Raw genomic sequence first — 24,233 nt, forward strand, 5'->3', positions numbered from 1 at the left:
TTACCTAGAGGTAAGTCGGAACCCGGTTGTTAATCGATTAGCGGATCGCTTTTCCAGCGGTAATTATTCCTTCAAAAAAATAATAAATTGGTCACTTCAATCCACGACTGTTGCGCAATTGCCTGCCGCGTTTCATCCACAAAATATACAATCAGTTCACTTTACAATATATTCTGTGAAGCGCTTTGAGACGCTTCAAAGACGTGTTGAGGGCTCAATATCAAATGCAAGGATTATTAAAAAGGCACAGCAAACGTTTTTTGGTATATTATAGTGAAATAAGAGTGTTATCGGATTCTGAAGCCTGAAGACCACTTAGGTCACCGACCATAGCAACAATGTACGAATAGAAGAACTCTCGAAAGTCCATTTTCGAGACTACAAGACTTCAATAATTCCAAGTTTTCTGCACCTGTATTATCCAGCATGAGACCCAAGTCACAAGAATCAAGAGTAGAAGAATAGGCTAGTTACCTCGTGATTCTTCCACCACTTTTAGATTCAATTCTTTCTCCCTATCTCCCCTTCTCTGTTGCTATCTCTCTTCATGTATCAGAACCATCCCCGTCTTCCTCTCATTTTCTCTGTTTTCTCATGTCTAGTGATAGCTCCTCCAAACGTTTTTCAATCGTTCCTCCCAAGTTGTAAATAGTTTTTCCTACCTATTTTCTCTCTTCACTCAGAGCCTTGGCACATCCTCCTGACTTGAAGGGCACTATATACATGTAAATCTGTATTGTGTGGTATTGTTCTCTCCATTCCCATCACGCTGTGTGCAAACATATTGGACCGTCTCCCAACACTGAACCATTCTTTCCCAGGACCTTGAGATCGTGAGACTCTTTATCTCCCACAACTTTCCATTCCTCCCCTCCTACATAATGTTGGCTCTTTAAGCCCAAACTTGGCGTCAGCTAATGTTTGATGCCTCTTCCTGTTCTGACGTTCTTTACAAACTGGTAGTGCACTGCATCTTGGACCTTACCTCCTCCATTTATTTCTCATCAGTATTTCCAATGTGGAGAAAATCTGTTTTCAGTAATTAGCTTAGCTTAAGATTTTTATGTTATACTTTGCAACAAAAACTAATGAAAATACCGGGGTAACTTTGAATATTACCATCTCCATACAATTAATTGCTTTTATGTTTCCTCTATATTTCTGAACTCTTTTTGTGATAGTTTTTTTTTCTGTAGCTATCCTCCTTTGATAAAGCTTCAGTAAGGATTAAATGATACTAGTGTAAAATGGGATATGGGTTATTTCCATATTTGTGCGACTTAACTGGATGACACAGCTGGTAAAACTGTCCAGGAGAAGAAATGAGGAAGTTTAATGCAGTCGTGTAGAAAAATAGGATTTTAATCAAAATCCTTGCTGTGAAATTTAGCAATTTTCAGACTTCAGTTTTCATTTGATCTAAATAACTTGTATGTATTATTAAACTTTTCTAACTTGATAACTATTGATTGTTCCCACAGCAAGTACCCACTGCAACCAATATTCTTTCAAATAGTAAGTGCACACCTACGCATAACGATATGTATTGCGAAGCAAATTAATAATGTTGATTCTCTGAGAACTGGTGACATTGTTTTAGTAACAATTCTAAAAATGCGATGAAGCAAGAGCTTGGGGGAGAACAGTTTTCAAATTCTTTACAATGCTGTGAACCAAACCTGGAGATAAACTAAACAACATTTGACCTGTAAAGATTTGTGAGGACTAGTGGGAATCTGCTAAAGTAACTTGATTGTAAGAAAGAGCATTGCCAATATAGTAGCTCCAAAATTGGAATTGATTCAGTGAAGTTACATTTAATAGGATATATTGAAGTTGTGGTTTTGCAGATGCGAATTTGGATGGGAAATCTCCAGGGCCCTTTAACTAAAAACGACGGTTAATGCTAAGGCATAATGATCAGGGATTTTGCAGTGAAACCTTGAGGCTATCCACTATGAAATGAACTAAAACTTTACCATAGTTAGCCACTAGAGAGCTAATCAGTCTTACGAGGCAAGGGTTGCAGTTGGATATCTGTTAAGTTAAGGGTGTGTCTAATTTATCGGCCACAGCTTTCATCTAACAAAACTGTAAAGTATGTTGGCAGGTTACCAAAAGAAATCTGTTTTTATTCTTATAACCTGTATAATGGGAATGAATTCTCTATGATAAATTATTAGTAGAATATAAGTTTTGACTATTATGTTAATTCGAGTGTTTCGCCAATAACTTAATTATTAGGCACTCTTCATTAAAGTGGTGTTTTAGATGGTCCCAGAAGAATGTTCCTTTTATAGATGATTGAGGATAATTGGAACTAGTGATTAATCTGAACCAGAATCAGATTTGACTGCAATATTAAGCCATCATCATACATACCTGGAATGGCTCCAATGCACTCTGTCTCTGGAGACAGCTCCAAGATCTGCTCTGCAGCACTTGGACTCTTGAAGACTTCTTGTGTAAGTTATACCTGGTGTCTGACACATGCAGACACCCATTGCCATGCTTAAGAGGATCCAAACTAACAATGCCACAATGGCAATATAACCATGTTGCTCTTTCCTGTCGCTGGGTAACACATACAATAGATCCCATTATAAAGCCCTCTCTTATAATGCTAGTTTGTTTACAACTGTTGGTTTTGGAAAGGGGACCGGCCAACATCTAGATGCTAACAAGTGGCTGACTTTCAGGTTGTTAAGTTTCCGCTAATGTTAGTTGCTGGGCATGTGCAACATGCAGGAGGTGAGGTAGGTTGGTGGGGGCCCAATGACCCAGAAGTTGGCCACAATTTAACGCGGAATGCCGGTGGATTTTTAATGCTTTCCCTGTACACTGATAATGGCCCACTATAAAGCAGGTTGGAGTCTTATAAACCCCAACTACAACCGTATAATGTGGTTTCACTGTACATCAATACCTCACACATGAGATGCAGTTGAAACGACCCCTGAACACCAAAATAAACACTCCGGCTCTTGGCTCAGTTAGCCCACTATTCTTGCACATTCTTACCTCGCTATTTTGTGGCATCGTGTGTGGTACGCCAATACATAAATGAGCGCTTTAGTGCAGAGTTTAACAAAGGTATGCTTCTCCGTTACGCGTTCCAGCACACTATCCTTTTAATACAGTATTTTTGGAGAAACAATGAATTCAAAAAAAGTGCTATTGATTCCACTAAAAGAAACAAATCCAAAAGATACTCACACCTATAGTTTCCCTAGTTGGTCAGCATTACCATTACACTTAAAGATATCGTACACACAAATGTAGCACTCACGTATCGAGGCTAACACTCTAATGCAGTGCTGGTGGTATGTTGCTTTGTTACAGGTGCGTCCTTCGGATGAGACATTAAATCAAGGACCCATTTGCCTGTTCAGATGGACAATAAAGATCCTATGATACTACTTGAAAAGAGAAGGGCACTTCTCATTGTGTTCTGCGCAACAATAACCCCACAAATAAAATTGTTCACTCACTTCATGGCTGTTTGGAAATTGGCTGCCACATTTGCCTACAAAATACACAGTCACTACACTTTACAGTAAATTCCATGAAGTGCTTTCAGACAGCCTCCGAACATAAAAAGTACTATATCAATGCCAAAATATTATATCAATAATAATAACTACAAGATTTTGCATTCCTAGTAAGTGGGGCTGATCCCATTTATTTATAGCATAATTTGTTCCCTATTTCAACATGTGTTACAGTGGCAGATTCTATGGACTCATTGTCATACTGCACAGCCGACCAGAGGCAGGTGATTCAAGGGAAGTTCCCTTGGGCAAAGAAGGGGGGGGATTCAGCCATTTCATGTAAAACCTGTTTGATTTTGCATCCTGTGTATTGATGGTACCAGTAGGGGTACTCTTTTGGATGATTTACCAACTCCCAACAGTGTAGAGGAACAAAGTTAATATCATTTCAAACCTTCATTAAAGCAGAGTACTTCAGCTTGAGTTCATTCAGGACCTTCATACTGCTAGTATTTATCTCCTCCAAGCCATGCCTTGGAAAAATGCCTCCAGTAAAGCAGTGTGATAAATCCTATTCTCCTCACTGTAGCAGTGCTTGATTGTTAATGCACACTATGCTCAACACCTTGAGTAAAAATGCTAGAATCAGATGCAGTATTAATATTACAGTTTGCAATCTTATTGAAGCATTGGGCACACAAATAATTTGCTAAGGTTATCACCTCCCGTGTAACTGACTGTGGGAATACTATCTGACGGAACTGCTTTAGAAAAGGGAATGATTGTAGTTGGATGATGAGAGCTAATCAGTGTATTAAATCAAGCTGTCTATTATCAGTGGTAAACTTTAATATTTTGACGCACTTTTTTCTAATAGCTTCAAGATGATACATTTCCTTTATCAGATCCTGTACTAGTACCTATAAACACTAAACTGGCAGTTTATGGGCCAATGTAGTGTGCAAATTGAATGCCGAATTCACTCACAAAATACACAAACTCTCCACTTTGCAGCATATCTTATGACTTCTTCCTGGTTTGACAGATGTTATATCAAATACAAGGATTGTTGTTATTATTAGAATTATCGATATTAATAAACATTTGAGATGAGTTTTTCAGAAGCGCATTTGATCTGAAAACCTAAAGTCTGTGTTGCTTAAAACTGCCCTGTGTTAAATCAAGTTGTGTTAAAATCATTGACTAAATTTTTTTTTCAATTCTCACAGTCGCTCTACCTCCAGAAAAGACAGATGGCTTTAACAATGTGACTGAGAAGAGAATAGAAAAGGGAGCTGCACAGAGTGGCGTGAAGAAGCAACTCAAATTTGAAGTGAGTTTTTTTTAGAAAGTTAAACCTACGTACTTGTGACTATATACAGTCACTCGATCCACTTCTTAAACCAAAGGAAAAATTGAATGGATGAATAGTTTTCATTCCTGTGCATTATCAGTATGCACAATGAAATGTTCTTGCCTTAGTCAAACCTTGTGAATGTGCCCAATCACACACTGGGGTTATTTTTACACTGATTTGAGTTTTAAAGGCATAGTGAAAAGTTTGCTATTTTTAGTAATCAGCATAATTCAATTATTTCACAAAATTCACTCCCCCTATTCTAGTGCAATTTATTCAAGAGATGGCATACTAAGGGCTTTTTGCCTATGTCAAATTTGTCATTGCTTGTTCCTGGTCTGTGGGAGGTTTCTGCATGCAGCAAAGACTTGGGTTCATCCAGATGCTTTTGTGAGTGCAGTGGGTTAAAACAATTCCTTCAATTCAGTTGTAAAGTATTTTCCACCCAGGAGAGGAACAAGAACTACGATTTATAACACAGCTCCTTATATTTCAGAAGCAGTCACTGGTGGCGAAGATTCCCTACCCCTCATCCTCTCCCACACAAGAGGCCCTGTTGTAAAGCTCATACTAATATACATACACATCCAGCTAATGCACTTACATAACTTTTTCATGTTTGTTTAATTACTTGAGGATCCCCCTGTGGCCTTGATGAACATCAAATTTTTGTGCAAATTAGAAATGAATGTACTTGTTTTGCCCAACTCCGCATCTGCATAAAAAAAATTAAAGAATTCAGCTCTGCTGATCTCAGCCAGAGTTGCTTGGGGGTAGGCCTAAATTAGCCACAGCTTTCCCAGGGTAAGGGAAGGGGAAGAACAAGGGTTCCTGCTCCTCATCCCTTCTACGGTACCATCCACTGGTTGTGGCAGCCTATTGGGGAGAGGTCAGGCTGGACTGAGATGCCCTCTATATTTGAGCAGCCTGCAGACATCTGCTGACATATGAACAGCAGTCACTTGAGTGGTGTACTAGAGAGTAAACAGTGCATGTGGAACTGCATCCTAGCAAGAAGCGGCCAGACCAGGAGCAGAGGCGTGTGTCATTGGGGAGCAAATTGGAAAAAAATAATTAGACACGCTATATATTTCAACAAACCAATCAACTCAACATTACTTGTTGGTTTCAACCAATAAATATGTACTCTGTGTGTGGCAGAATAAAATGAGATCAAGAAAAATTACTTCAGGAAAAAAAAATTTGCCCACAAAGTTGCAACATTTGCTCGAAGTTGATGAATTCTAGCTTTTCGTCTGCTCGGAATAACAATTTACTTTGATGATAATGCTAACAGTCGGGCCGTTTAGATGACACTAACACACAGAGGCTTCAGTTTCTATCCGACTGATAGAAGTCAAGAGAATCTGGATGGATAAAACTTTGATGTGCTGGGATATACACTGCAGCAAAGGGAAATATTTGAGTTTGCAAGTGACAGATTGCTTTCTGAAAGAGAGCATGGTTTTAGTTTCATTGAGTTATAACAGCAAATTCTGCATGCATCAAGGGCATGGGACTGTAATCAAGAATTTAACCCTCTCACTGAAACACAAACAATGGTAAATTGCCTCCTCCATTTGCTCAGTGGGTCAATGTGCCACCTGATGTGGTTACTGGACCACATGCACCAAGGAAATGTTAGCCTTAACTACTGGTCTTGAGCTCTTAATCTCATCCAAGGCGGTGATGGAGTCACATGATTCGATGAAGGATGGAAAAAATCGATCCAGGTTCCCATTTTAATCACCATCCAATGACCCCTGGCAGTAAGTGTGTGGGTGGGTGTTGATTGAGGACAGGATTGAACTCAGCCAAGCTTGAATACTGAACTCGTACATAAAGAGCGATCACTTGGATGAGATAATGAAGGAATTATTATTCCATCCCTTTAAAAAACAGGAGGGATATGTGTGTAGGGAATATATCATTATAGAGCAAACCCTGATTTCAAGATTAATGCAGGCACAAGAGTTTTGAAACTAAAATGAAAAGTATATACTCTTCTGAGAGCAGAAATAATTCCTCTCCACATGCACATCACTTGCAGTCCTTTGCTTAATTCCACCTAAAAGAAAGCAAGTTAGAAGTTTGACCTTTTACTTATTTATAAAAAGAACACTCGAGTATGAAAATGGATTGTGTTTTTAATCCGCATTAAGTTGCTGAATGAATGAATAAGCAGATGGAGGTATAAGTGGTGAGGTTGGATCTGTTGCTGTAAGCTTAATAACTTGTCACAAATTGACTATGTTAGGAATTCACTGTAATTGCAAAGAGCATCGGCAAACTTTCACAAGGTTTGGTGAGGTATGTAAAGATAATTATTACACCTCTATAAAAATTTGGACAAAAAAGGCAGTATATTTACTCTGTTAATATCCATGCCACCAATTGAAAGACACTTTAGCATTCTGTGCCTTGTGCTGAACTCGGCAATCTGCTAATTGTTATGGTGCACAGTTGTATCAAGGCTTGTGTGCCTGTGTTGAGAGTCTGAAGTAGCCCTTAAACTGCATTTTACAGGAGCTGGAATGTGATGTATCTGTAGAGGAAGACAACAGGCAGGAGTGGACATTCACTCTGTATGACTTTGATAACAATGGGAAAGTCACTCGTGAGGTAAGCTGGACAGATGCTCACACCCATGTTTTGAATGCTTCCCATTCCCACCAACATAAACTTTGTTAAATCCTTTTTTGTCTTCTTCAAACTTGACCTGTCATAATCTGAACAAATAGGAAACACTGAGCGAAAATTTCATCACCAGTGTTTTATGAATAGAAATCTTAAAACCCAGGCTTTGAAAACAGTATAATAAGCAGTGTTGATGTGATTGAATGGACTGTCAAGTTACTGAGTAATGAGTTGGGTTCAGTTAGGTTCAGTCGAGTTGAATCCTGTTAACGTTTTGATCCTTAAAAGGAGTGTGGTTGAGCACTTCCATTGTGGATTGGGTTCTAGTGTTTAGATAAGAATGGTTGAGTTTGCACAGTGGTCAGTTTTCATCTGTAATTCTTCTTCTGCAGCCCTTGGGAGTTCTCAGCAATAAAACTTGCCTTCCAACCTGACATTCCAGTTGCTATTTATTTGCCCTGTTAGTTTTCAATTGTAAATTCATAGCTGATTGCAAAACAAGAGATGCAACTTTAAACCGTGCTGGTTTTGGTTCATGGGAAAAGCATAGAGTTTCAAAACATTTATTTTATGACTGGCATCTCCCACTTGGCCTACATTATCTTGAACACACTATAGAGCATTTCATTTGCAAGCTAGGCATGTGCGGACAACCGCACTGGAACCTGTTGTTGCATTGATTAGCTCAATGGGCTAGACTCTGTAAGATCAAGGAAGCTCCTGCTTCCTACTTGCCAGTAAAGTGGAGGCAAATCTAACTAGGCACCTACAAAGGTTTGCATTGTTCATAAAAGTACAGTACTAATGATCCCTAACTAGCTTTAGCTGGAACTGAGGATTGTGAATATTTTTCTTGTCCACCCTGTTATCCCAAGTCGGCTGTATCAACAGCTAAATAATTGGAAGGGGGAATCAAATCAAAATACTTTTCATGCAGTTTAAGAAGCAAACGGAAAAACTCCCAAGAAAATAACGTCTACCTTGGCATTCTGACTTAATGCGCTACTGCAAAGCCATGGTTATTTTCCTTCACCATCCAATCACAAATTTCCACATAACATACCAAATGAATTACAAAAAAAGTAAAATTATACTTGAAAATGTGTTGAAAACACTGCAGCTTATTGAGGACATCAAGTTTATTTCCAGAATTGGTATTATTTATAGACATTCTTTCAGTGCAGTGCAGTGCGCAAGGAAGGGCAAAGTCAGTGAAACAGCCACAATAATAATAATAGTAATCCTTGCATTTGATATAACACTTTTCACGTATTCTAGACGTCTCAAAGCGCTTCACAGAATATGCTGTATATTTGTGGGCAAACCGCTGCAGCTAATGGAGTGTCCCACAAACAGTTGTGGATTGAAAATGACCAATTTATTATTGTTTCGGAGGAATTATTATTAGGCATGAGGAGTAAGTAAACTTGCCCAAGGTTTTGCCTGCCTTGTGTGGATATAGATTTAATGACAATTCAGTTACCCTGAGTTGACAGACGTTGGGAACATACCTCGCCGGCTGCTCTTGTACAGTGATGATGGTGTTGGGCAGTTCCCCTTAAGGTGGAATTGCCCTATCGTCATGCCCTTTTATTTTGATATGTTAGGACTGTTGCAACTAGTGGTTTATTGGGGGCACATGGAGGTTTTGTTGAAGTGGAGTCACTGAGAGGGAGGGCCAAAAATATTATCCAAAAATAAGTTAGTTGGTTGTGGTAAATTTCAAAGCACAAGGTTGGTTTGTACTGAAAAAAAGTCCTTGGGGTCATCTGATCTCATCCCTTCAGAATACCTACCTTACCATCCTCCGCATCAAAGCCTACTATCCTCCCATGAAATGTATTAGATCCCAGCAAAATCAATAAAGTCTTTATAAAACATGAGGACCAGTGTCTCTGAGCTGCAGAATCATAGATATTATTGTAAAGAAGGAAGTTATTCAGTTCATCGATATTCCGCCTTTGGAACTACCTACACTTACCCCGACTTGATGTTGCTTCCTGTTCCCCTTTATCCTTTTGTATTGTTTCTTTTCAAATACTACTCCAATTGCCTAGTTAAAAGTTGTCACAGTCACGGCTATAAGCACAGAGGTGGGATGTTTGACTCCAAAACAATTGAGACGAAAGTTGATGAACACACACTAATTGGAGTTTGGAGTTAACCATTGTCAGCTTTCTTGCTGGTGAAAATTACATTCAATCATTAAACTGAGGTTAAAAGAGGAAGGACGCCAAAATGAAAAAGAAAAATTGCCAAATTCCCTGTTGTAAAAGAATCGTGAAAAAATAACACCTATGTGGAATGTATTTGTAAATTAAATATTGAACACAGACTGATTAGCTGCTGAAGTCCTAGCAAAAAACTCAATTACTGTGCTCTGTGTGTATAAGGAGATGAATGCCCAAGCTATCAGCATGAAAAATACAGGCTAATATCATTCTCTGCTATGCTACCCTTTTATTTTGCAGCTTTTGAAGGCCCAATTGTTCTCTCATGGTGTTTGGAGAACTGATAGTTACGCTGTAATTATCTTCACAGGGACCTCAGTAAAAGACTTGGAATCAGAATTATTAAACTTAATCTGTTTGATCCACAAAGTTTTACAGATGCACAGCTTAATACAGATTTAAATCTTTGCATGCTAGAGCTGCTTGGTGGTTTACATTTGTCTCCATTGTAATTTGTAGTGTAATTCGAAACCTTGTAAAAACAAGGGCTGTATACATTTGTTCTAATGAACACAGAAGATGCCTAGTTCTTTCAGTGCACAGCTTTGCTATAGGATTAATTTAATCTGGAAAGTATCCTCATGTTGGGGAGAGTTTCACACAAGGATCTCTCTGAGGTTTTGAAGAGAGATATTTGACCCGTGGCAGGTCTAGAATCGAGGCAGGAATGGAGGTGAAGACATATTGTGTCCGAATCGCTGGACTGTAACTGTGCCTGTACTTTTATCAAAAAAAGGACATAGTTTCCTAACACCTTGGTAACATTTTGAAGTTGTGTTATTATTATGTCCAATGATTGGTGGAACTTCTTCCTTCTTTAACCAGGGTACAGGGGAAAAACGAGAGGAGGGACTGGGTGTCTTGAGTGGATTAGTACCATCTCTGGAAACTGGGATAAAGTCCAGGGTAGAACTCATGAGTTGAAAGACTCATCTTTTGAATGGCTGCCATGAGCTGAGGTGAAATGTATGTTTTGCACAGGAGGTTGGGGGAAAGAATCTACAGTGCAAAACTGACCAGAATTTGACATAGAATCTCATGACGTTGCCAGAATAATTTAGAGACTATATAGTGTTAACTTTGGGGAGCTACGGAAATAGTGTTGCAGTAGGAAATGATCTTTTGAGGTGAGGCTAATAAATATTATGATCACAAGAGGTTTAGATGAAGAAGACCCTTTTGACTTATTTCATCTCATCCTTTGATCCCAGTGATGATACATTTCCTTTGTACAGGAATCCATCACAATTGGCATAGCCTTAAAATCAGAACCAAGACACTTAGAACTGATGTTAGGATCTATTTCTTCACACAGAGGATTTTGAAAAACACATTGCCAAACTTCTGGATGGGCACACATCGCCTTATATCAAAAATTAAAGTCTTTATTTAGCCTCAAAATCCCATTGCACCATTCGAAAAGAGAAGGGAGTTTCTCCCGGTGTCCTGGTGAAAAAATTCCCCAAATAAAATTGGTCACTCACTCCATGATGGTTTGTGGGACATTGCTGCGTTTCACCCACAATTCACTTTACAGGTTATCCTGTGATGCTCTTTGAAACGTCTCAAAGACCTGATAGGACCCTGTATCAAATGCAAGAATTATTATTATCCAATTTAATGTACATATGTAGAACAGAGTTTCACCCTTCCATCATCGTATTCATGTCATTTTTATCTCACTGTATATAAAAGGGGGAACTTTACCTTAGAATTGTGGTTTGTAAACATGTGTCTGAATGTTACATTGCTGGGATACTCCCAACAGTCTTGTTGCAATACCTTTACAGGACATTACTAGTCTTCTGCACACAATCTATGAGGTAGTAGATTCATCTGTAAACCACTCGCCAAATACCAGCAAAACCCTGCGGGTTAAACTGACCGTGACACCCGATTCAAGCGAGAAAACGAAAGGTCAAATGTGGCAGACAGGTAAGATTTCCATTTGATTTGCAAAGAGAAGATGGAGAAAGGGGAAATGCTCCATCTCCCTGGTAAAATTAATAGAATTTCTTTTTACAGCCCGGGATTTCCAATATAAACTCCAATAGAACGTTACAGCGCAGAAACAGGTCGTTTGGCACTTTAGTTTACCGTTAGTTTAATAAGCAGTTAACCATTAGATGAGTTCATGGAGATACCGCAGGACTGCTTCTTAACCATGATACAGAAGGGACAAAGAGACATTATTTAATATTTAGCAAGTAAAGTTGACTTGAGGCAAGATGTAGAGATTTAAACTTTGAGGAATGTTAGCAATCATTTATTATTTCATCATGGATAGAATGAAATACAATTCAAGTGAGAAAAAAGAATTACATTTCTTGCAAGCTGATTTCAGAATCAGGGTTAACACGGGGAGACTCTATTGATAGAAAGGTACCACTCAAAGAGAAAGTGTTTAGAGATATACGTACCAAAGATTCTAAAAAGTAAATATTTATCTTAAAATCGAGACATTAAATAAGGAAAATAAGTTAATATAAATAATAATATAAATAGTAAACAAATAATTTTTAAGTAAGATTTAAGAAAACCATGTATATGATCGGTAAAATACATGTATATTCAATTTAAACTTACCAAATACATAATAGTCTGAAAAGAAAACAAATTGGGACGATATATCACAAGGAATATGAAAGGCAATAGAATGAGTGTTTTTTGATACGTTCACAGTAGGCAAAGCATTAAAGATGAAAGTGGGCCATTTAGAGCGAAGAAGGGTGAGATAGTTGGAGAGAAAAATATTATGAATGAAATGTTGAATGTTTTCTTTACACCAGTTCTCATTGAAGAAAGTCGTGGCATTTTATTTCTGGAATGCTGGTTCATAGCAACAAACTAGCCATTAAAACAAAGACTGTAACTGGAGCACCTGATTATTCATAAGAAAACAGAACCAAACATAATGCATCCAAGTAAGGATAGAAATAAAAGGAATCAAAGTGCTTTGAAGCTGAAGAGTATCACCAGATGATTAGAAAATAGCTAATGTTCCAGTCTATGGAAAACGTCAGAAACTTGATCCTTGGATCGTCAGTTTGAACTAAAATATGAAAAGGGATGGCACCTATTACAAAGAAAGCAATTCAAACACATCGGATAACAGTAAAGGCAGCTCCTTGAGTCTGTGAAAGGAAGACTATGTTTTACACAATTTATTGAAATGTTTATAGATGTAACAGGATTGATGGACAAGAGTAATGTGATACTGGTTTGGATATTCAGGCTTTCAGTAGGTATTTGCCACAAAAGGATTTCTGTTAAAAAGTGGGATTATGGAGGATGTTGTGAAATGGAGCACAAATTGGCTATAGACTGAGAAACACAGGGTAAATCACAAGGTTTGGATGAAGGCACATGTTCTTTTTGTGATTGGGAGGGACACCAGGAACCTCATGCTCATGCTGTCTGTAGCTAGCTTCTATGACGATGTCTCTATCTCTAATCTTTCCACCATCCCTGTGGGACATATCTCACCTCCCTTTAGCACTCTCCACGATAGCACTGCAGAGATCAGGAATCATACATAAAAACACATAGTTTGGCACACAAATTATTGGAACTAAGGAGGCAAGATGGTCCATTTGACACTGAAGACTAAAGCAGCAGTCTTTTCACACCCTCTTTGAGGGTTTGGGTTACTTAGATTATTTATATCCAAATAATAATCACTCCCTCTTTGTAGTCCCATTCGTGTAGGTGTGTTTAAGGGATCAGTGTAAACTGTATCCTATTGTGCTACAGTGCTGCAGATGTGTTTAAGTGATCATCTACATCCTATTGTGCCACAATGTTGTTAGTGTGCTATTTTGATGGTGAGTTCCCACATTGTAAATGCTCAGAATCAGTAACTATAACTGTCCCAAAAAATCATAGGAAAAAGTGCTAATTCATCCAATCTCACCTGCATTAGATCTGCATTGTTCAAGGCAGAAAGCTGAAATCAAGTCTGCTGAGGAATTCAAGAACACAGAGAAGAAAAACCGGGCTCCCCTCAGGTAAGGAGCTAGTTTGCTCTATTAAAATTAGAATCAGAAAATATCCCGAGATGTTTAAAATGTCGCAGCAGGTATCAGGATTACATTATAGAATTTCACACCTCTTTCAGATGATCTGAAGCAAAATTATTGCCTTACATAGGAACACTCCATATAGAGTTGAGAAACACTCGGGATTTCTGTGGTGCGCTTGGGGGTATAATATGCTAAACTCAATAAACTGGGATGACTCTAGACTTTAAATAACTTTGCTTTGATGTAAAGGGATGAATGAACCATGATTATTATTGGGGAGGGAAATAAGCAGGAATTTATGGGAAAGAGATCTCTGTGAGGGGCACTTGCTAATTACATTCTCTTCCTCAGACGCCATAACAGCGATCAGCACCCCCATCAGAGTAAGTGCCATCGTCATTGTGTGGATGAGAATACTGAAAGGAGAAACCACTACCTTGACTTGGCAGGGATAGAGAACTACACCTCCAAATTTGGACCAGGTACTTTAGGACCAACCAGATGGTCTTCCCGGGGTTGCATATATTCCTTTGAGGTTTACATTAGAGCGGATACATTAAAGCAAAGATAGAATTTCTCATGCAGAAATTTTGTGATATATGATGATTTGCTCCTCTTAATTTTCTTTGGTGTTCGTGGGATAATCAACTATAGGTTGAGCCTGATCCTGTGTTTCCGCATAAAGTTAGCATTCCAGCACTATATTTTCCCTTCCTTAATCTAAAAATTGTCACATTTTATCATGAAATTTCCAAATAGAAATTTAAATGCAGAAAAAGCATTCAACAAATACTTTTTTCAAGGATAAATATCACAATATTGGCTTATACGATACTTTCAAGCTATTTTTCAAATGCTCGAAAACCACTTTGACATGCTGGAGACGTAGTTAAAAAAATTCATCTAACTCAACACCGACTGAGGGAATTGAACCAAGGAGCAACCTGGTCTGGTCTATATGCTTCAGCAGCATGCCTCACAGGGATTATGCTCTGCTTTCTGTAAATTGTACGTGGTGTGTGCTTGTAACAGGGTCTGGAGTGGTAGAATGGGTGTTTGTGCCAGACACTCCTCTTTGTGTAGGTGACAAACAGAATTAAGATTTGTTGCTGTGTAGGGGGGCAGTAGGGGTCATTCCTGCCCACTGTGACACATCACCCAGTATAGTACTGCCCTCAGAGTTAGCAGGAAATTTATTTTCCACTATGTGCGTCAGGGAAAGGGTGTGTGACACGGGGGAACTAACTGTGAAGGGCAAAATAATGGGATTAACTTTTAACACTCATTTAACATTTTACTTGTATCACATAAGATCAACAAGGTTAAAATATTTCCTTTCAATTGACTAATGCAAGTATTTATCCCACAGGTTCACCTCCAGTGGCTTCTAGAAAGGAGAATCACACAAAGGTTCCTCACCAGGCCAGGTCCCGATCCCATGAGCCTGAAGTCATGTACAGTCACCATAGGAGATCTCAAACCATGGATCCAGGCCACAGCCACCATCACGAGTCTCCAAACACTAGGGTGATTGAACTGCAACATAGACTGCGAAATCAGGACTTGAACAAGCACTTAGTCAAATCTCCCAAAACCCTGAGCAAAAATGTGCTGGCCTCAGCCCCAGCTGGAAAGGTTGGAAAGAACAAGCCTTCACAAGGTCCCTACATGCCACTGACCTCGACTCCTGTGGTTGTAGGCCCAAATATTCCATATTTACCCATGCAACTCAGCCATCAGCATCAGCAGAGCTATAAGAAACACAGGCAAAGATCTAAGGACAACCATCATGTGTATAAAGCTTTCCATCCCCCTTCAAGAGTGGTAGAGCAGGAACATGTCAGGGATTTGCCATCTGTTTTACTCTATGAAGGCCATGTTGGTCGAATTGTTCAGAGACATGAACACCATCACCACCATGAGCATCATCATCACTACCACCACTTCTACCAGACATGAGCAGACAGGGTATGTATGTAACAAGAACTTAAGCTAATGGAACCATAGTACCCGATTTGAAGGAGAGCTTGACTGGATTCTGTGGTCTTTGACCCATGGCAGTATTGTTATTAATTCTAAGTTAGAAATTCTGTACTTTGAGAGTCAAACATAAATGAGAAATGAAGTGAAACTAAAAGACTTTTGAACAGCTGGCTACCTCTAGTGTTAATTCAGATTTTGTTTTCTTTAACCTACGAAATGTGCCACAAAGGGGTTTTTACTGCTCTGCGTACTTGTAACCTTTTTTTGTGTTGTCCAGACTTATCATTTCCGTTCTTTGCATTTGAATTGTTATCCATGTTGAGATTCACACTAACCACGCTTTGCCAACTCCTCAGTTTGTATTGGACTGTACAGATAGCTCTACATTCTCGTGGTGAATCATCACCAATTCTTGTACATCAATGAGTAATTTACAACCGAAGGCATATATATATATATATATATATATATTTTTGCAGAATTTAATTCGTCAAGAACTGAAGTGTGCAGAACACACCCAAGGCATGCTCCGAAGGTTAACATTTTAACTTAAATATTTTGCATGGAGTGAATGGGCAAGTCAAAACAAGGAGTTCTGTTTGTAATTTCTAAAATGACATTGAAGTCTCCACACTATTTAGGGCCATGTGCTGCAGACCAGAAGCTAACCTCTTGAAATATTATACACAAACCCTTAGGTGTATCATGTGTATGTTTGACATGTGTGCCCAGTGAATTGTCTTCAATCTACTAAAAGTGTTCATTTGAGTCCAAGCCTGTTATAGTCCAGTGGTAATATCAGTCCATTGCCATCTACTGGCTTTGTTAAACACAAGGTCAGTTCACTATTGACCCTGTTTCAAGGGAATTTCTGTGGCACAGAAGGCTGAATTCCCTTATTACGTTTCAGAGAAGTTGGCAACTATATATTATATCTCAGGTGCATTGTCTTTTTAAAACTATGGTTTGACTATTTTTGTTTTTGAGAAACGAGTCTGTTCTGTGGAGTTTTCGTTTGTGGTGCAAATAATGGAAGACAGGATGTGACTTGATAGACCCTACTTTAATCTTGAATCTTACCAAAATAACATAGGATATCATTGGACAAAGATAGCTCCCTTATGATGGTAAGTTAAGAACTTCCTTCACGAGTGACATCAATTATACAAATAAAAGATGGCCTGAAACTGACTGGGGTTAATGAGATATCCTATTCCTTACTCTATAGGCCAGAATCTTAATCACTGTTTTAGACTAATTCTAAGATGCTATTATTGCTGCTGTTGAGTATCAAAGTGTTAAGCCCCTTTCACACAGCAATAATACACCACTGTAAAAACAGCGAATTTTACTGTGCTACCAAGGTCTGTAGTGGCAGTTCTCAAAGACAGCATATCTGCTGGAAGAATGAAAAATTCACCACGAATTTTAGGTCAGTCTCTACCTCGGTTAAAACTTATCAACGTTCTACTGACTTCTCTGATAGTTTTTGCAGTTTGTTGTTGAAACATTTTACCAATATCACGAGGTGAAACTGGTACAGGACTTTTGCTCCTTGTATTAGTCAGTGCAATAAATCCAGAGATCCCTTGCTTTTCAAATCACATGGTACACTTTCGCTGCTTTTCTGACCGTGTGATTGGGTCATGGAGCCTGGTATCCGCTCTTGTCTACTATAATGTAAATTGGTGAAGAAAGAAAATGCTAAGGATGTGGTAAAGAACCACTGTTTGTGCGTATTATACAGAATAATGTACTGTATATGTGTGTGTGTGTGTGTGTGTGTGTGTGTGTGTGTGTGTTAACCTGTGGATATATCACCCCAATGTTTTCCAGAAGTAAATTGCTGTGTGAATGGGGCGTTGTGTAAAATAAACTTTGGAGTATGATAGGTTTGAAAGGACTGTGCCATGGCAGTGATATTGTTGTTACTCGTGGCCCATAGAATGAAACATTTTTAAGAATGTACTTTTTCTTTGCAAATGCATCTTTTGAGGAAAAACCTTTATATACACACTTCAAAGGACCTCCTTCAGATTTACCAATGACTTGTGGAGGACACAAGTGTACTCCTTTGTCTGCTGACTCGAGTTTTCCTCTGTTAAAGCGGTGTCTTGCAAACTCTGCTTGTATAGCGGACTTCAAAATATACTTTGTATTTATAAAATATATTGGACTGAAAATGACATGAGTGTCTATAAAGGACATTGGCTTTTTGTGTCCTAGTGTTTAACTATTACTAGCCCTGTGTTAACAAGTTAAATCTAATGCAATCCTGTAATCCAGCGTTAGTATATTGTACTCATATGTATACATTCCCATCTTGTATAATGTTTTCTGACAGCCATGTATAAAAACACATATTTAAATTTAAAGCTGTATTCAGTACATATTGTACCGTTCAGTTGTGAAACTACTTATGTAACACAGTTCATAATGTTCTCTTCTGAAAGCAAATTGGTTTCTGTATCCCTATAATTGAATATTTTTCTTTTCAGTATTTTGTATAGTATATATAGATGTTTTTGATTAAATGCTTTATTTATTTAATAGTAAAACTGTGTCAACAGAAACCCCTTTTCATTAAAGGTAAACTAGTCAGTTATATAAAAGAAATCCGTGTCCCTGTGCATAATTATTTGACAATGTTTAGAAAAAGTCAAATCAGTTAATATGAACATGATTCTTTCTGCAGATGTACCAGAGGGTTGTGAGAATGTGAAACTCACTGTTGGAAACTGGTTGAAGCAAAAAAGCATTGTGTATTTAAGAGGAAAATGCATACATAAGGGTGAAGGGAATAGAGGGAGTAAAGGAGAGGGGATTCGGAGGGGTGGAGGCTCATGGTGAGTATAAACATAGTCAAACTAGTTGAGGTTATTGGCCTATTTCTATGCCGTATCATTCTGTGTAATTCTATGTACCGACTCTTGGCTCAAAAATGCTGTATAATTACTGTACAAACAATTGTGGTAAATGAGAAGATTGCTAATCAGAAACAATGCCTGATAAACGTATCTGTAAGTACTGCAGTCTGCAGGACTGCCTCACTCACAATCATTGGATGTGAGTGAGCATTACTTTATTACAGTGCATCAGGGACCAGTGATTTGTAATGTGTCTGCTTGCCATTTTGGCAAAAAGGCAAAGTCTCACTAAGAGAATAAGAGAATTGCTTTTAGCCTCTTGAGACCCTGTAAGTTATGTTGCATGCACAGCTTCAATCAAAGCATTTACATTATTCATGTTGCGAAAAGTTTGAAAACAAATAATTGCTAATAATTAAAGTTCCGAGAAGAAAGAAATGACTTGTGTTTTTGTAGCGCCTTATCACAACGATACGTTTCAAAACACTTCAGACAGAAGTGTAGAATGTTTGTAGGCAAATACAATAAGCATTTGCTCGAACAACATCCCGCACACAGCCTTGAGTTAAACATCATGTGGCTCGTGAGACGTATAAACACTAGCAAGGACTGGTTGGGTTGCATGGCCTTTTTCTGTGCTGTAATGTTGTATGTAATTCTATGTCACACAGTTATTCTGGAGGATTGTTGAGCAGGACCACCAGGAAAAACTCCCTTCATTTTACAAATAATGTCATGAGATCTTTAACTTCCACTTAAAAACAGATAGGACCTTGGTTTAAAGCCAAACCAAAAAAGTATCTCCTGGAACACTGCAGAGTTCTGATAAGGGAATGTAAACCTACACTTTGAGCTTAATATGACCAACATGAAGGGACAGGCTGCATTTTATATATAATAAGAAAAAATATAAATTATAACTTGTTATCCTTCTTGTCCAGTTTCCTTCTCCCATATTATTGTTCTTGCATATAACATACACACAATTTCCAAACTTAAAATGATTCCTTCCAGCCCCTCACAAACACGCACATTTTTCAAGAGTGTTGGTATGCAACAACTGCACAATAATAATAAGCCTTGTATTTGATATAGAGCCTTATAATGTCATTGACATGGCTCAAAGCGCTTCACAGAATACTGTATATTGTAAAGTGGATTGACTATATTTTGTGGAAGAAACATATATATATATTATACAATATGCTAAATGTCTCAGATGCTGTTTGTATTTGCAAACACAGATCACACCAGCTACAGTACCATCACTACAGGTGGAATCTCCTTCCTGGGATTGTCTACATAAATAGTATTTTAAAAATAATCCTGCATCCCTTGCAAACAAAGTATGTTCTGTGTGCAAGTTTTGAACTATAATCTACACTTTGCATCCATCATGCTAATCTAGGATTGCTTGTACCTTAGGACTCACCTTCCACAATCAGTTTTAGAAATAAATAAAGGCTTATTTATTTGTTACCTTTTTCACGTAATCACAACTAGTCCAATTAGGCAGTGAAGAATAGCGGATATACAAGTACAAAAGAAGCATCAGGCAATTAATATCAGGAACTTAATAATAGACATCAGAATGTATATTTCTGTTCAAATTCAACTGTATGTAAACTGGATGGAACAGATTCCTCATGCTTTTTTTTCCCATTTTGCTCCTGGCTTTCTTTAATATATGCAAATCTATATCAACTAATTTGTTCATTCTGCCCTATTGGGTATAATAAAATACCGTTGTATAAGAGGAAGTAAAAAGGAGGTAAGTATGAATCTGGCGATGGCAGTAATTGTAAATATATTTGACATTGAAAGTAGACCATGCAAAATTCTCTACGTGGATAAGATTTTGCATTAAACCCTTAAATAATCAGCCCATGCAAGTGGGTTTTCTTTAATGGTTCCCTAAAGACTATTTTTGTACACGGTGCCAGTTCTAAAACAGAGGGTTAGGTTTGGGTCCCAGTTTGCACATTATCTGAATCCTGTAAAAACAAGTGGCAGTGCTGAGAGTTACTGATTCCACAGGGATGTTGCCTTCACCAACACACCAATAAATATAACAGTGATTTGACAGGAATGGAAAGACTCAAAGCATGGATCCATTTCTACTTAAATTCCAAATATAATAATACAATAATAAGATATAATGTTTATTATAAAGCACATTTGGGATTAATATATTGGGATTTTTAATGGCTTTCCTCAATTAGGGAATCTCAGTGGGAATTCCTTCCAGACACGGAAGTATGTTCTGTAAGTCGAACTGACTGCTAAAGTTTCTGATTAACTAAGTTTTGACAACAGTGCAAACTATTAATATGTGCAGTATTTTTAAAAAACTTTATGGTGTCTCATTTATTTACTGAAACTCCAGGCATATTAACATCTGATAGGCATTATATACATGGCTTGAGAGAGTGTGAGAAAGCAAGGAGGGAGGCGAGGAGTAAACATTACGCCAGGTCAGAGAGAAATCTTGGGGGAATTTACCCAGTTTGAATGAACTGACCCCAAACAAACGTTTGCCAATTTTCTTTGAACAAATTGTTTCTTCTCTATTCCCTTACTCCAAATCATAGGGACAGGGAATTGAATTTCTCTATTTAACATAACATATAGCTCAATATCTCCCTTGGATTGATTCCACAAATACCACCAATCTTGTTAGGTGTATTATCTTAACAGCATTCTTAGTGCAGACAATTTAGCATGTCAACAAGAAAAACTATTTGATTGCTATTTCATGTAATCCAAACATTTCTGTCTAAATGTTAGACACTTAGGGCATGTTAATACACATAAGTCTCTTAATATGTTTACGATAGTTCATAGAATATTTAGTGAACTCATTGTAGCTCTTTGTCACAACAAATATCAAATAATAATAAAGAAGGCTCTCAGTGAGCTGCCACAGTAGCATTTACCTCTGGTAAATTCTGTTTCTCTGTTCTGAGTTTTATTTTCCTCCAGATATTTCTCACTTTGTGGTACTTTATGTGCATTGGAATGACCTTGCTCTCTATTTATGGCATGTTGTAGTTGCATAGTTGCATTCCCTGTAAGAAAGAATTACATTGAAAAGGCTAGCCTGAATTGGTGGGAGCACTCTTGCCTCTGAGTCAGAAGAAGGTTGTGGGTTCAAGCCCCATATTGATTGTATCTATATTTGCAGCATTGTGATTAGACCACTAATATGTAAATGCTTTAATATGTGAGTGTTCTAAGATGCTATTCCTGCATGAATGACACTATATAAATGCATATTTGTAGTAATTTTCTCATTTAATTTCTGTTCTGATACTCTGGGAGTCAGCTGACTCCACTGACCAAAGCTTAACTGGTTGAGAGAACTGGCCATTATTACAGTAATGCCTTTATTCAGTTATTTTTTATTCAGGTTTTATATTCTGTGAAGCGCTTTGGGACGTCTAGGAAGACGTGAAAAGCACTATATCAAATGCAAGGATTATTATTATTACAATATATTTATATTCTGCTAGTGCTTTCTATTCTCTGCTGATATTGCTTAGTAAATGAACACAACAGTGAGCGCTGTTCTTTCCACATTACATGAGTCATCCTACAGCATATAGAACAGAATTAAAGCTGTCATAAATGTACAATCAAAGACATAGAACGTGCGTTCTTTGGAAGCCATTCATGTTGAATTAGTTTATTGTTAAATTCAGCCTTTACCAGCCTTTACTGATAATACATCTGTGTGTCAGTCCTACTTAGTTGCCCGTGTCTAACAGGTGGACATGAATAGCATTGAATTTATTTCTGTTGGCAGAAGTCCAAAATGAAATAGCCTCTGGTGTACAGAATGGAAGTTCTGTGGTTAGTTTTGTAAGTCCTAATTAAGTTGTATTATAGAAATTGGATTTATAAGTCACTTGCTGTATTAGTTACAGGTTCATTGCAAAATCTAGGCGGGCATACAAAATGAATGTAGATTTTCTATTATGTAACTGTTAATGAAAAGTACAAAAATAATGAGTTTTCTTATATAATGTGAAGGTGCTTGAGGAATTTCCCCCTCTTTGATTGTATTTTTCTCCTCTCCACTCTTCTCCCCTACTTCCAAGCACATGCTGAGCTTTAATGAGTTGCTGACGTTCACTGCTCACCGGTAAAAAATGGTCAAGGTATCAAGGGTGCCAGTGAAACTACTCTATTTCAGCATAAATCAATCAGCTAATCAGATAGGACAGCTAAAGTGGCCATGTGCACTGCAAGTCTTCAGCATTGCATTGTCTGCAATCCACAATCGTCTTTCTGTTGGTTCTCTTCTATTGAAGTCAACAGCAACAACAACTTGCACTTATATAACCCCCCTCCACGCAGGATAGGGTCTCAGAGTGTCTCAACCATACTCCCAACAAATTCAGCCTTGGCACCCTATTCCATTCCATCCAAGAGCAATAAAGTCAGAATGGATTCTATAGTCTCCAAAATCTCTTCCACTCAAACTATTATGATACCCTGCCCTAATTTTTCCCCTTTGATGGGCGTACAACTTCACAAGTACTTAACCACACATCAGTTACATCCAAAGAATTATTATAATTTTTCGGGCTCTGCTAAAATATGAGTCAAGTCGCTAGCAAAAGGAGGTACTGTTTGCAGGTGGTGAGCATAGTTGTGGTTTTCCACATAAAATAGTAACTAATATGCATGCAGCAGGAATAACCTCAAGAGATTTGTCGGATAGAGAGGTGTCATACTTACTGACAGAAAACCCTACTGCAGAATTTAAATGAACTTTACAGCATATAACAGGCGTTAAAAATTAAATTTGTATTAACTTTCTGTCAAAAACATATATTTCATGAAAGCCATTATGGCCTATCTATTGCCAGAAAACTTAAAAAGGAAATATTTCTGGTCAAAACCATTGTAATCCAACATGTTAAATGAATATTAGCTGTGACATTCTATTCATTTAGTGTATTTTCTACTTGTGACTAGTTATGAGCAATGATTTCATTGAGGAGTCAATTACAGTATGTTCTGATTTGATAATTCTTAATAGATTATAACACAAAAGCTTTTGTTGCATTGTGATATCACTTTGACTTACATAGAAGCCCCATGGAAATGACCCCTATTAATAGTTTCAGGCCTGGAGAGAGCACATTCAGTAAGGTTTGAGATGACCTGAACTGAATGCAATCCCCCAGGGCTTAAGCCTTATACAGAGGCCTGCCCCCAACTCAGCTCATGCACTGCAAGCTATTGAATTACCTGCCTGATGCAAGTCCAAAATTTTGATTTTAAGCTGAAATCAGCAGGGGAGTCATATCAGCCATTTCTAACAACCCTGATGCAGATCAGCTGCTCTGGAATTCCAGACAATTCGAAGGTCAGGGTTAGCGTGGAATATGACCAGAACTTCCACAATTTATACTTTATTAGTTGTTATGATTCTTCTAAACAGACCATGGTACACAGTGCAAGTAGAATGGAATAAGTGAGAAAGACTGCTGTTTTTCTATCAAATGTTTAGAGGTAGCAGCATGGCTAAGTAACAGCACCTCTGAAGCAGAAGATTGTGGGTTCAAGCCTCTCATAGTCAACACTAACATTCCAGTGCAGCGCTGAGGGAGTGCTGCATTATCAGAGGTGCCATA

The 24,233-nt window shown here is 38.0% G+C and overlaps 1 protein-coding gene across 3 annotated transcripts in view; it reads left to right on the top strand.

Moving 5' to 3' along the window:
• nkd1 (NKD inhibitor of WNT signaling pathway 1) overlaps positions 1-18,317 on the top strand; it is a 52,693-nt gene extending 34,376 nt beyond the window's left edge. Inside the window, exons 5-10 of one of the 3 annotated variants that reach the window (XM_042340320.1) lie at positions 4,721-4,824; positions 7,375-7,470; positions 11,507-11,651; positions 13,639-13,723; positions 14,090-14,220; positions 15,108-18,317. In XM_042340320.1, the coding sequence (XP_042196254.1) occupies positions 4,721-4,824; positions 7,375-7,470; positions 11,507-11,651; positions 13,639-13,723; positions 14,090-14,220; positions 15,108-15,697 (1,151 nt within the window). In that variant the 3' untranslated portion in view covers positions 15,698-18,317. The remainder of the gene's footprint in view (positions 1-4,720; positions 4,825-7,374; positions 7,471-11,506; positions 11,652-13,638; positions 13,724-14,089; positions 14,221-15,107) is intronic. The other 2 variants (XM_042340323.1, XM_042340322.1) reach the window with 2 other exon arrangements.
• The last annotated feature ends 5,916 nt before the right edge of the window (positions 18,318-24,233 follow it).

Source organism: Callorhinchus milii, unplaced genomic scaffold (genome assembly GCF_018977255.1).
Source record: "Callorhinchus milii isolate IMCB2004 unplaced genomic scaffold, IMCB_Cmil_1.0 Scaffold14, whole genome shotgun sequence".
Classification (NCBI taxonomy): domain Eukaryota; kingdom Metazoa; phylum Chordata; class Chondrichthyes; order Chimaeriformes; family Callorhinchidae; genus Callorhinchus; species Callorhinchus milii.